Here is a 14216-nt window from a genome sequence, read left to right as displayed (position 1 = left end):
TATAAGAAGCCGGGGCTCTCAGGAGCCCGAAATGGCCTACCAAATCTGCAGGCCTCACCCCCTCCTCCACAGGCCCTCCCAGCCCCCTTGCCTCCAGATGAAGACAGGACCCACATTCTACCTGGGGAACCCAGCCCAGCCCATGACACATCAAGGAGCAATTGAGCCTGTTCCTCTGGTCCTTTCCCAAGGCCACTGCCTTGTGCCAGCCCTGTTCTGGCCCAGGCCAGGCTTTCACTTGGTAAAATCTCCATGAACATTAAAAAAAATAAAAAGCACCCTAGCCCTGGGTGCAGGAATAAAAGACTGCCCCAGTACCGACACAGCCAAGAACTGCAGGGCTCACAACCTACATGTTTGGTGGCCTGGCCTACTTAGCAGCAAACTTACTGTGTGAACTCATGCACCATTCACATTCCGTCTTCAGCTACTGGAATGCAAACTATATGCCAGGGACTGCTCCATACACTGCAGCTCCAAAAGGCAAAAATCCTTGCCCTCACAGAGCTGTGTTTCAGGGAGGAGGAGTTATTAACAGTTTAGGTACACAGTATGTTCCTTGGTGATAAGCGCTGTAGAGGAAAACAATCAGCAAAGGCAGCCGTTTGTGAACAGTTAGGAACAAGGTAGGGCCAGGGAAGACCTATTTAAAAATCGGATAGGAGGTGGTAAGGTGTGGGAGAGAAGGATCAAGAATGCTCAAAGGTTTGGGCTCAGGGCGATGGAAAGATAGGATGAGTGGCTGCGGTGGGGATGGAGAATGCCTAAAGTTCAGTTTTAGAGACATTAAACCCCGAGGTGCCTATAGCTACCCAAATGTGGGTGCCAAGTAGGCCATTGGCAGAAATCAGAGAGGGGGTCTGAACAGAGACAGGTACCGTCAGTGTGTGGATACCTAGGACGTGATAGTAGAGGTGGATCCTAGGGGCTAAGGTGGTGGGGGAGGGGAGGTAGTGGGGAATTGGGGAGCATAAAAGCCATCCTGGACCTGACTTAGATAAGCCCTCTCTTCCAGCCACTGCATTCTTGCCACACTCACAGCCTGTTCTTTACTGCTTGGGGAGAACGCTCACAGAAAAGCATCTTGGCCACATTGCTTTCGCTCACGATCTTTCACCTACAGGCATGCACACACATCCTCTCAGCTCTGAGGGCTCATAGAAACTGCCTTAGTGACCCAAACAGGGGCCACAAAGACACCGCTTCCAACCTTATGTCACACTGCTGTGCACACACTGGGGTGCCCCCTGCCCTCTTCCCACCCTGGATCTCAGATCCTAAGGCAGAATGGCTGCCGCCGTAGATGGCACTGGCAGCACATCCTGAAGCGGGGCCAGGTCCTGATGAAACAGCCCGAGCATGTAGGAACACAAAGTCAATGCAAGTACAGTGACACCAGGTAATAAGGAGCATGGAAAAGTAGTGTGTGGGGGGGGGAGGGGGGTTGCAGAGGGGCTGTGGGAGCAGAGGGGACACCAACAGCCCAGGGTGTCAGGGAGGACTTCCTAGAGGACACAACATCCCACCTGGCTTTGTAAGTAAGAGTGAGCCAGGCAGGTGGGGGGAGGGACGCCATGGTGGAGGGGAGCCATCGTTAGCTTACACAGTTGATGCCAAGCATGCCAGGAAAAGACAAGATGAAAGCGGGGGAGGCCTGCCTGAAGACCAATTTCACAGGAATCTGGGGTTATATAATAAGCAGGGAAGGTGGGTAGGGACAGGTTTGATCCAAAGGCCCGGCTTAGAAGCCTGTGGGTGGTCCTGTGGGTAGACCACCCACAACCCAGGCTCCTGATGAGCCTGTTAAACATTCAAAGACCAGGCCACATTATTTATGCAAGCACACAGTAGAGACCAAGTGATTCTGATACACACTGCAATTAGAGAACCACGTCTGCCTCTCCCTTTTCTCCTGGGGGAAGGGGACTGGTTTTCAGGGCCCTCCAAAAGCAGGATTCACTTCCAAGGTAAGGGATTAGGATTACAGCCAAACCCAGGGAGTGCTGGGAACTATGATTAGAGCAGGGTGGGGCAAGAAGGCGAGCAGGAGATGAGGAGAAGGGATTTCTAATGGGTAGGAAGAAAAAACAGAGGGGCACCCAGCAAACAGGCCCTCGTCCCTAACTTCCAAGACCTCAATGGAAAGAGGCAAAGAACCAGGAAAACAGCAACTTTTTTTTTTCTTTTGTTGGTCATGGGGCCTGAACTCTGGGCCTGGGCGCTGTCCCTCAGCTCTTCAGCTCAAGGCTAGTGCTCTACCACTTGAGTCACAGCACCACTTCCGGCTTTTTCTTCTTATGTGGTGCTGAGGAACTGAACCCAGGGTCTCATGCATGTAAGGCAAACACTCTACCACTGAGCCACCTTCCCAGCCCCAACAGCCACTTTTTATTCCACAAGTAAATCTCACCCACCACAGTGATACAAATTCTTCCACACACCCAGTTACCCAGCTCAGTGCTCCCCAGAGAACTTCGTGCAGCGATGAGAATATCCTTCTGGGCTATCCAAAGCAGCTACTGAGTGCTTCAAGTGTGGCCAGCAGAGGAAATACACTTTTAAGTTAATTTAAATTTAAATACATGTGGCTCATGACTACCAGGCTGGACCACACAACTCTAGGCCTTGTCCGGTCCAGGGGTAGCTGGTTGGAAAGCCAACTCTGGAGAGAAAATGGACAGAAGAGCCCTGGGAGTCATCACCGCCCCTCTACAGGGAGGGGTCCAGCTGCAGCTGCTGAAGAGGGAGTGTCTCAGAGAGGGGGGACACCACGGAGACGCCGGATGACATTGGCTAGCTTCTTGGCCAGGCCACCTGTGCTGGGTTCCTCAATGTGGAAGGTTCGGGTGAGGAGGTTGTAGAAGGAGCCGTAGCACACGGCCACCACAGTGCATGTGAGGCAGATCACGTTGTAGGGCATGCTGAAGTCTGGCGTGGGCAGGTTCACCAGCAGCGGCTCTGTGTAGAGCCGCACAAAGTAGCTGGAACCATCGGAGACTGGAAACCTGGTGAGTGGAGAGCCTGTGGTGAGGCATGGGGGCTGCTTCACCCCATCACCCCAACCTCGCTGTACAGCTGCATTGAACCCACGCTGCACTCAAAGGGCTCCCAGAGTTCTCCCAGCCTCGAAACCTTTCAAAGAAGGCATCTTACAGGAAAGCTCAATACACACATACGCCAGACCACAGAATGGGCTGTGGCCAACTGAAGCCTTCACTTGGCTGCCTATTTCTCAGTCCTCAAAGAAGCCTTCCTAAATAATCTACTGGTTCAATCCCCAATTACTCACAACTTTCCCTCCACAACAGTTTGATATCTGGACAGTTAGCACAGAGAGATCAGGGACACACTATGTCTGGTGTTCTCTGCAGTCCCCACAATGTACTAAGTACTCCGTGATTATTTGTTAAGAGGATCCGTGAGTAAATTTAGGCCATCAATACTGTGATTCTCACCTACTTATTCTAGAAGCACTTCAGAATCATTTTAGCAAATCACCACAAATTTTATAGGTCACCAGGAGCTCTATTAGGACTGGAAGAGGTAACACCTCCATCAACCTACCCTGCAGAGGCCCAGTCATCTGTGTAATGCCCAGCAGGCAGGGTGTGCTCACACTTACAGGGTGTTGAAGAGAGGGCTCTCTTCCCAGTCTACAGGCTTGGCTGCCACCACGCTGGGCACAAGGGCGCTGAGGACCGAAGGGCTGCAGAGAAGCAAACAAAAGGCTTATGCTCTTCACTGGCTTCCTAGCCAGAGGGCAAGAAGCAGATTTTGAGTGGGTCACAAGGGTGAGGGCATCTGGGGGTGGATCCCACCTGACATAGAAGCCGTGGTTGGGGTCTGGAGTATACTCGGTCCACTTGAGCAGAGCTCGCTCAAACTGGATAGAGACCTTGGTAACTGAGTTGGCTGGCAGCTGAATTAGCATCTCCAGGAGATGGGGCTGTTGCCGATCCTGAGCGGGCTGGTAGTGGATGTAACCTGGAAGCAGGTAAGGGCCACCCAGACTTTGTTTCTGTGACTAGACAACCAATATTTCCTACCACTTTCCTTGGAGGCCACAACCTGGCTGTCTACCAGGGTAGACTTTGGACAATAGGAGGTAGGGCTGGCTAGGGAAAGAAGCAGGGTCTCAGAAAAGGGAGAATGTTTCCAGGGCAGCAATCCCAGAACCAGCAATCCCAGGTAAAGAAAGACTTGTGAAGAATACAACAGACACTCGGGATTTGTGGCTCACACCGGTAATCCTAGCTACTCGGCAGGATGTGACCATTGGAATCAGAGTTCAAGGGCAGCCTGGGTAGAAAAACGTTTGTAAGACCCCTTCTCAATGATGAGCTTGACATGACAGTGCATACCTGTCATCCTAGCTATAAGGAAGCCTAACACAGGTGGATCAAGCCCACGTGCAGGCCCTGGCAAGAAGTGAGACCCTATTTAGAAAATGAACAAAAATCAGGACTGGAGGCATGGTTTGGCAGAAAGAGTGCCTGCTTGGCATTACAAAGCCCTGAGTTCAAAACCCCAGAACAGAAAACAAAACAAAACAAAAAACCACTGCAGGCTACCTAATCGATCTTCACATTGCTGAAACTGGGGCACCAGTCACCAAGTGCTTGTTGTGACACAAGACGAAGTTCACAGAATCACTTGGGAATTCTTGCCAAAAATAAAGAACATAAATCTAATCAAGTTTCTAAATCTAACCACTAATACACAAGAAATACAAGGGAATGAGGGACATATTAAACACTAGCACAAAGACAAATCTAGAAAGTAGAACATTCTGTGCAATAAATGACCCATTTTCTTCAACAAATAAAATAGCACATTAAAAAAAAAAGCATGTGAACTGAACTGTTATAGATTAAAAGAGACTTCTGACTGAGGATATAGTTATGGAATAGCAAACGTACCTAGCAAAGGCCTTGGGTTCAATCCCCAGTATAAGAACAGGGAAGAAAAGAGAAAGGAAGGGATGGGGAGGAAGGGACAGGAGAAGACAGATGGAAGGGGAAGATACAGGAAAGAGAAAGAGGAGGGATAGAAAAAGAGAAGGGAAATATGGAGAGTGGAAAGGAGGAGGGTAGAGAGAGAAAAATGAAAGAGGCCATGAATAAAAGGAGTTGCCAGGCGCCAGTGGCAGGGGTTGAACTGAAACCCCTTTGTGCAACTACTTAAAGATAATGTAAAAAATAAATTTAAAAATTGCTGAGTGCCAGTGGCTCAGGCCTGTAATCCTAACTACTCCAGGCTGAGATTTCAGGATCATCCCAATCAGAAAAGTCTCTAGACTCTTATTTCCAATGAACTACCAAAAACTTGGAATAGAGCTGTGGCTTAAGTAATAGAGCTCTAGCCTTGAGCAAACGAAATTCAGAGACAGTGCCCAGGTCCTAAGTTCAAGCTCCAGAACTGGTAAAAACAATTTTTTAACTAAGTAAAAAGTTAAAAAATACCCAGGCACTGAGCTGGGTGCCGGCAGCTCACGCCTGTAATCCTAGCTACTGAGGAGGCTGAGATCTGAGGATCACGGTTCAAAGCTAGCCTGGGCAGAAAAGTCCATGAGACTCTTATCTCCAATTAACCACCAGAAAACCAGAAGTGGTGCTATGGCTCAAGTGGTAGAGCGCTCATCTTGAGCTGAAGAGCGTAGGGACAGCACCCAAGCCCAGAGTTCAAGCCCCATGACCAACCAAAAAATAAAAAATAAAAAAAATACCCCGGCACTGGTGGCTCATGCCTATAATCCTAGCTACTCAGGAGGCTGAGATCTAAGTATCCCGGTTCAAAGCCAACCCGGACAGGAAAGTCCGAAAGACTCTTATCTCCAATTAACCACCAGAAAACCAGAAGTGGCACTGTGGCTCAAGTGGCAGAGCATTCATCTTAAGCTGAAGAGATCAGGGACAGCGCCCAGACCAAGTTCAAGCCATATGACCGACAAAAATAAATAAACAAACAAACCAAAGTTAAAAAATAAAGGTGACAAGAGACTAGAGACTACCAAAGGTATCTTCACTTACTCTGTTTGTGTAGATGTTCAAAATTCTCCAAAATAAAAGGTAAAACACTGAACAAACATAAAAATATAAAGTACCTAAGTAGGATGTTTGAAATACAGATTTTGAAGATGGTACAAATAATAGGACTGAAAATATGTAAAACCATTAACTAGAGGTTTGAAAGTATGGGAAAACAATAGATGTAAGGAATTTTCAGTTTAGCCCCTGGGATATGGTGGTACAGCCTCTTTAAGAAGTCCTTCTTCCTTATCAGCATCCACACGCCAAAGAAAAACAAGTTTAGTGTTATGCTAGGCACCTAATAGGAAGCTCTCAGCAAATCTTCATATGAAGAAAAATCACAGAAAATAAAAATCTCCCAAAAGGGGCTGGGAAGGTGGCTCAGTGGTAGAGCACTTGCCTTGCATACATGAGGCCCTGGGTTCGATTCTTCAGCACCACATAAGCAAAAAGAAAAAAGCTGGAAGTGGCACTGTGGCTTTAGTGGTAGAGGGCTAGCCTTGAGCTGAAGAGCTGAGGGACAGCGCCCAGGCCCAGAGTTCAGGCCCCACGACTGGACCCAAAACGAACAAACAAAATCTCCCAAATGGCACCTCTTTACCCACTCAAGAAAATGAAAAAGCACCATCTCATCCCTGCCACCTTTTTAGTTCCTATGAACTGTTTCTCTTGGCGAAGTTTTTCTCTATCTTAGCATCATAAAACACAGGATATGCCCACGGGTCCAGGGAGAAGGAGACAGTGAACATAATACCGAGCTGCTCTCCTGACACTGTCCTCCTGAGAAGCATCAGTAGCATGTGTCCTAACTGTTCTTACTCCAGTCCATTACTTCTCAATCTGGCCCCTGTCCCACTTTTCAAATGACTCCTAACTCTATGCCTGTGGAAGCTTTCAGACATAGTTCAGGAATGACTCTTAAGTAGTGAAAGCCTATGGACACTGGAGAGAAGGAACGGGAGAGGGCTAAGGAGTCTGGGGTGGGACTCAGCTCCTTACTTGGTTTGTTCTCCTTGCCCTTGGAGGTGATGGTGAGGGTGTGCACGTACAGCCGCAGGTACCAGGGCACTGCATCCAGGAGCAGCACGGGAAAGGCCCGGTAAGGGTGAGTGTTGTACAGCAGTGTGCTCAGCTCTCCCTTCTGCAGCCCATAGCCACTCACGTATCGCTGAGCATGCAGGAAGGGAACTGGCGGGACCTCTGCATGGAGAGAAGTCAACCCTTAGTTGTTCTTAAAGAAGCCCTTGAACCATGTTCGGGGTGCCAAGCCAGAGAGTAGCTGAGAGAAAGCTTTCGCATTAGATCTGAGCAAATCATCCCTGTTTTCCATAGCCACAAGCAATGATAAGGGGATTACTACTATTAAGAGCTTATGGGCCCAGCACTGACCCGCCTCCCGAGCCAAATGAGGTGCTCCACCACTTCCCTTGGCAATACTAAATACAAGTAACTAACTGATGCTTCCCCTTGTCACACAGTTTCTTGTCACACTGAGTCTTCTGGCTTTTTCATCACTCTATGACTGGTGCATAGTAGGAATTCAAACATATCTAATTAATTGAATGAATACATAAATAAACTTCATATCTTACATGAAAAACCTCCTTCAGTCCACTGTGCTGCAGTTCTGGACACTAAGGCTCAATGGGCTTAGGACTTTAGTCACAGAGCTTGGAAAAGGCAGGGTTAGAACCAAGATCCCATGACTACAGAGATCTGGGTGTTAAGTACACCCTAGGACCTTATAACAAAGACATAGGTAAGTCTATGTCTGAAGCCAGCTGCCCAGGGCCTATCCCTTCACTTACCAGTCTCGGAAGGTCGCTTCCACTTGAACTGGAGGTTGAGGTTTCGGGAATTATTGACCATGGTTGGGTCAAACAGGTCATAGACAGCATAGGTCTTGCGGGTTCCTAGGATGACATCCTGGTATGTGGTAGTGGGGGGTGGGTTCACCTCCAAAGTCTCATTGTTCTGAGAATACAAGGGCAGGCCTAAGCAGCAAGCAGGGGAGCAAGGTGGCTTTGGGGAAGAGGGTGTGTGCATGGGGCTGGACACATTGGTACCTGGTTGAAGCCAGTGATATCCACATAAACTCGGCTCTCCGAAGCCAGGGGACAGGGCTCTGTGAGAGTTCGGGAGAACATTCGGAAAAGGGACCAGTCTGAGAAGCAAAGAACAGGATTGAGCAGGCGCTGGGGATGGACCTGGACATGGGTAGGGCAGGATTGGGACAGGTAGATAGAGATGAGCTGTCAAAGGAGTTTACCTTTCATCCCCTGCCCCGTGATAAAAGTGTCAAATACAACTGAAAGGGTCTGCCTCAGCTCCCAGGAGATGCTGGTACAGCGTGCATCCTACAAGAGTCAGAAGGCATCCGTGAAGGGCATCAAGGACTCGGCCTGGATACAGTCCCTCATCTTCACATCTTTGGATGCATTTGCTCTGGACATTACTGAGGATTTGACCCTGGACCAGACCCTGGGTTGGCAGCTTTATGTGCATCAGTTTGATGAACTATGCCAACAACCTCAGGAGCTGACTCTCTAATTATTCTCCTGGGACAGATGAGGGAAGGAGGCCCATGGAAATGAAATGATTCACTCGAGGTCATGCCAGCTGGCCAGTGATTGAGCCAGCAGTTTCATTTCCATAGCTGCCATTCCAATTTGTGGTGCTCTGGGACACAGATTTATAGAGTGCTCTCCAGGCAATGGCTCAATTTTCCTGATACACAGGCAACATCCCACAAAATCAGCATCAAAACCGCCACTTACTACTCAACCTGAGCTAATCTTTACCTCCTGCACCTTCTCTCCGACCCCAGATCTCCATTCCCCATGACTTACTCTACAGATAGGGCGGATATGTATGGCCTGGGAGTGGTAGCTGGTGTGGAACAGGCGATCTGCCTTCAGTAACACAGAGAGGCCTGCCTGGAAGAGGCAGGAAGAGATGAAGGGTCAGCACCCTGTGTGGAGCATCTGGCGTGGGATGCAGTCTCTTAAATACATCCTGGTTGCTAGGTTGAAGAGGCTTCTGTTAATTCCATCTCCTCTTTAGGACTCCCACCCTATACTAGGCCCACTCACCTTGGAACTACAAGGTAAGAGCTTCTTCCATGGAGTGAGGTTCTCGGTGCAGACAACTTCCCGTGGCAGCACAGCATAGCGCAGGAAATAGTGATCAGTGTCTATGGAAGACAGAGGTAAATCTAGGGTGGCCTCAGGGCTCTGCCCCTCAGTAGCTACACTCCTCTGGCTCCCCATACTTTATCAGCACCACCCAAACAGACCCAGTTTGGGGTGGGACTCCCTCCCCTTGGGGAGAAGGCGATGCAGAGTCAGCAGTCTTGGGGAACCTTCCTGAGCCCTGTGGATGTACAGGGCTTAGGACCTAGCCAAGGCATAAGAAGGAACTGTGGAAATAGGAGGCAAAGGTTTGGGCAGGTACCAGGCAGAAGAAAAGGCTGCAGGGGCTTATCTCACCATTGGCCAGCCCCAAGGGTTTGAAGGAGGCAGTGGGAGTGACTGTGTTGGTCGAGTCAATGAAGTTGAGAGAGGCACAGAAGATCCCTGAGAGGACATTACTGAGTTCCTTCCAAGATGTGTCCACACTGGATAGAGACACAAACCCGCTCACTGTTCTGGGGCTACCTCTGCTTCCTCATACAAAGCCCACAGTTAGATATCATGCTCAAGGTAGCTGGTTACATTTTTGGGGAAGGGGCAGGGGTACTGGAGCCTCCAACTTGCTAGGCAGGTGCTCTAATGCTACATTTGCTCACCCTCCCTCCATGTGCTTCCTTCCCCTTCTACCTCCTCACCAAAGCATGTTTCCACTTTGGTATTTATTTTGAAAAAAGTAATTAGTTGTTTAGAGGAGTTACACCTTTGGATTCCCCCTTAAAGATACCATCCTTAAAAAAAAAAAAGATACTATCCTTTAGTCAGTTGGTGTGTAAATGCATAGAGCCTTGTACATGTTTGTATTTTAACTTTAGCTTCCACATATAAGAGAAAACATGCATCATTTGTCTCAGAGTTACTTCGCTTTTTCTTCCTCCTCCTTCTCTTTTTGCTGGTCCAGGGCTTGAACTCAGGGCCTAGACACTGTTCCTGAGCCTGTTTGTGCTCAAGGCTAGCACTCTACCACTTGAACCACAGTACCACTTCTGGCTTTTTCTGTTTATGTAGTACTGAGGAATCCAAACCAGGGCTTCATGCATGATAGGCAAGCAATCTATCACTAAGCCACATTCTCAGCCCCCACTTTTTTAAGCCCATCCATTTCCCTGTAAATGACATAACATTATTCTTTCTAATGGATGAGTAAAATTCCATTGTGTATATGTACCATATTTTATTGATCCACTCATCCACTGTAGGGCATCAGGACTGTTTCTGTAACTTGGCTATTGTAAACAGTGCAGCAATGAACATGGATGTGCAAGTATCTTTACTGTATCCTGACTTGTAATGCTCTGGGTGGATGCCCAAGAGTTGTATTGCTGGATTGTAAGGTAGTTCTATCTTCAGTTTTTTGAGGAATCTCCAAACTGCCTTCCAGAATGGTTATCCTAGTTTACATTCCTACCAAAAGTATAATAGGGTTCTTTTTCCCAGCATCCCTGCCAGCAACTGTTATTGTTCGAATTCTTGATGCTAGCCAATCTTACTAGAATGTGATGGAATCTGGATATTTTGATTTGTGGCCAGGGATGTTAGATGAGGAGATGCATTCTTAACAATTAGGCTGAATGATGGAGTTAGAACACCATTGCCCTTGCTCAGTCGACATTCTGGTTTCATGCTGCTCAGCCCCTTCTTCCTTGATCACCTGCTAAAGTTCCTGTGTCCTCATGGATCATTGTTCTGATGGTTCTTCTTGTGCGGGAATGCCCTCTTCACTCTCCTTGGCCCACCTTAAACCTTCAGCTCTAGTCTTAGGCTCCTCCTCCAGGAAACCTTTCCTCCTCTCCTTGAACATACCCTCCCCTGCACTGCCACAGTTCTGAATATCCAAGCCTCTCACCAGGTCCCTGAAGGAAGATCGCTAGGTAGCAGCAGCATCTTGTCCTAGGTACCTTTTCTCTTCAACTAGGTTGTGAGTAATGTGAGTAATTTGACAAAGACTAGTCTGGGCTATGGGCTACCTATGTACTTCCCATACCAGGAAAAATGTCCCACATTTTGGAGCTGATACCAGTGCACTGATTTTCCCTGAGTTTACTCAGCTGGCAAAAAAACAGACTGGGCCCTGTGAGTATGCTGGGCACAAGGGTTACTCCAGGTTCTACCCTCAGAAACCCGCTACCTAAAAATCTCACTGAACAAAGGAAAAACAGCCATTCTATGACCCTATGCAAACGTCAAATTAAAATGAGGTGTTTCTGGGATGGAGATGTAGCTCATTGGCAGAGCTCCTGCCTGATATGTTGTGAGGCCCTAAATTCAACCCTCAGCACTGCAAGTAAATAAATTAGGTGTTGTTTTCTCAAATATCAAGAGACTTTTTCTCTATAATAATAAAACCCATAAAACTTAATAAGCACTAGAACTTAAAATAACAGCTCTATAGCATGGGCAACTGTGAGCTAAGAGAGACAATACTAGCAAAACAGATAACAAACAAACAAACAAAAAAGGCAGGAGGTTAAGTGGGAGAATTCCAACAAGTTTAAGGCCAGCAGCCTGAGCTACATAATGCAACCCTGCCTGGAAAAGAAAACAACCAGACACAGTGGCACTCAGGGGACTGAGGAAGAGGGTCACTGAGTTTGAGACCAGCCTGGGCTATATAGTGAAATCCTGTCTTAAGCCCCTCTTATGCAGGCCAATTCTAGTCCACACATCATGTTGGCATGGATGGTTTTGTTTTTTGTTGTTTTTTTTTGCGGTCGTGGGCCTGAACTCTGGGCCTGGGCCCCGTCCCTGAGCTCTTCAGCTCAAGGCAAGAGCTCTACCGCTTGAGCTACAGCACCACTCCTAGTTTTCTGTTGGTTAATTGGAGATAAGAGTCTCATGGACTTTCCTGTCCAGGCTGACTTTGAAGAGCGATCCTCAGATCTCAGTCTCCTTAGTAGCTAGGATTACAGGTGTCAGCCACTGGCACCTAGCTGATACTTACTTTTTAATGAAGGACTTATCTGTTTAAAAGTTACCCATTTTGCCTATTTGTTATGTCTTTACATCCAAAACAAGAACCAATCATTGCTTATCTGTCACTGTAGGGAAATACACGTGTATTTCAGACTCATATCTGAAAGTATTAGGGGAGGGAAGTCCCCTTTACAAAGTAAAGAAAGCTACTCTGTGGTAATAGCATGTCTTACTTCCAACGCCAGGAGTAGACCCATAGCATCCCTGCCCACCGGAAGCACTACCCCTCAAGGACAGTGGCAGAATAGCAACCCCTGCCCCGCCACCCCCCCACCCCTATGACCCCCCAACAGGACCTACGGTGGGCACTCACTCAGTGACAGTGTCTTGGAACCAGACCCAGAGCTCTGCACCTGAAGGGGCCTGCAGAAAGGGTGGCCCCCAGTACCGGGTCCTCCAAAAGCCTTGCGTGAATGACAGGTGCAGCTCCCTCAGAGAGTATTTGGAGATCAGCTGCCCCAGGGCCTTGGGGAAGAGCCTGTAATGAGACACTGGAGAGAGCGAGCAGCTGAGTGGCGACGCCCACTGGACGGGACCCCACTGGGCGACCGCGCCCCACCTCTGGGACAGGCCCTTCCCCACGCCCCAGCAGGTGCCATGGACGTTTTTCGGGTCAGACCTCCTTCCCGCTGCAGCTCCGAGTCCCAGCGTGTACGGAACTGGAACGTAGCGGCGACGTCCCCGGAGGGCAGCGGGGTGATGACAAGCTCCTCCCGCAGGCTGTCGCGAGGGGGCTGCGCGCGACCCCAGGTGCCCGGTCCCAGGAGCAGTACTACCAGTAGCCGGAGCGGCATGGCGGCCGCCATGGCCGCAGCTGCTTCCGCCTCCCGGCACTGCCCACTGCCACGGAAAGCCCTCATCCAATAGGAAGAGGGGGTGTGGGAGGGACTTCCGATATTGTGCCGGAAGTAGGGCTTGCGTTACCACAGTTACCGCCGGGAGGGGCCGCGGGGGTCTTTCCAGGGCCGCTCTGGGAACCTGAAGGACAGTGTGTGCGCGGCGGTGGTGGGCGCACCAGAAGGCGCTTAGCATACGGAACACGGCCAATGTCATTTGCTAGTTGAGGAGACAGTGAAAAGGTCAGTTACGTTCATCAGGTCACACTGCCGGGCTAGCGCCGCCCTCAGCCTCTCGCGACTGGGAGTGGGGGTGGGGCGCCCGAGCTTTCCTATCAGCCCCACCATCGTCCTTGTGTCAGGAAAACTTACAGCACCTGGACAGTGAACGTGTTTTCCCATCACCTAGATTTCACCATTAGCATTTTACCGTACCTGCTGTTTATCACATCCATCTTTAAACCCTTTGATTCCTTTAGTCTGCCTTAGTATTAGTATTTGGTGGTACTGAGGTTTGAACTCAGAACCTGGAGGTTGTTAGGCGGGAGCTGAACCACCTGAGCCACACCTGTTTTGATGCATCTAAATCACACATGTTAGCACACTTCTTCCTAAATAGTTCGAAATGCGTATTAACTCAAATATTCATGACTTTCTCTCTCTCTCTCCCTCTCTCTCTCTCTTGCTGCAAATCCTGGGACTGAATTTGGCATGAGTGCTGTCTCCTGAGCTCTTTTGCTCAAGGTTAGTGCTCTACACTGAAGCCATAGCTCCACTTCCAGCTTTAAGTGGTTCATTGGAAATAAGTCTTAAGGATTTTCCTGCCCCTGCAAGCTTTGAACCATGATGCTCAGATCTCAGGCTTCCGGCTCAGCTAGGATTACAAGTGTGAGCCACCAGTACCTGGTTTTAATGTTTTTCTTTTGGTGTAAAATTAATATATAGTAAAATGCACAAATTTGAAATGTACTTTCACAGTTGGTCAAAAAAGTAATTTAAAAAAACCACATACATTAATGTACCTCAAGCAAGTGGATTACTCCAAAACCTGGAGCTGGGGATGTAACGCAGTGATAGTTTGTCTACCTTTATGCCTAAGACTTTGGGTTCGTACAAACACACACACACACACACACACCAGAACCTTAAAACTCCAGGAAGATGGATAGTGTTTCTTCCAGTCAAACCCT

At 48.6% G+C, this 14216-nt stretch overlaps 1 protein-coding gene across 1 annotated transcript; it reads right to left on the bottom strand.

Annotated features, from left to right (window-relative positions):
* Positions 1-2361: 2361 nt before the first annotated feature.
* Positions 2362-13078, bottom strand: Pigt (phosphatidylinositol glycan anchor biosynthesis, class T). The gene is made up of 12 exons (XM_013011002.1): positions 12810-13078; positions 12504-12681; positions 9518-9645; positions 9122-9222; positions 8879-8965; positions 8299-8386; positions 8096-8193; positions 7838-8003; positions 7029-7229; positions 3819-3984; positions 3623-3706; positions 2362-3005 (listed from the first exon to the last, which is right to left on the bottom strand). Exons 1-12 carry the CDS (start codon positions 13048-13050, stop codon positions 2753-2755), a joined length of 1791 nt encoding a protein of 596 aa, XP_012866456.1. The 5' UTR covers positions 13051-13078; the 3' UTR covers positions 2362-2752.
* Positions 13079-14216: the final 1138 nt, after the last annotated feature.

The sequence above is a fragment of the Dipodomys ordii genome, unplaced genomic scaffold (assembly GCF_000151885.1).
Source record: "Dipodomys ordii isolate 6190 unplaced genomic scaffold, Dord_2.0 Scaffold13, whole genome shotgun sequence".
Taxonomy (NCBI): Eukaryota; Metazoa; Chordata; class Mammalia; order Rodentia; family Heteromyidae; genus Dipodomys; species Dipodomys ordii.
The sequence above is the reverse complement of the archived record's forward strand: the minus strand, read 5'-3'. Positions and strand labels throughout refer to the sequence as shown.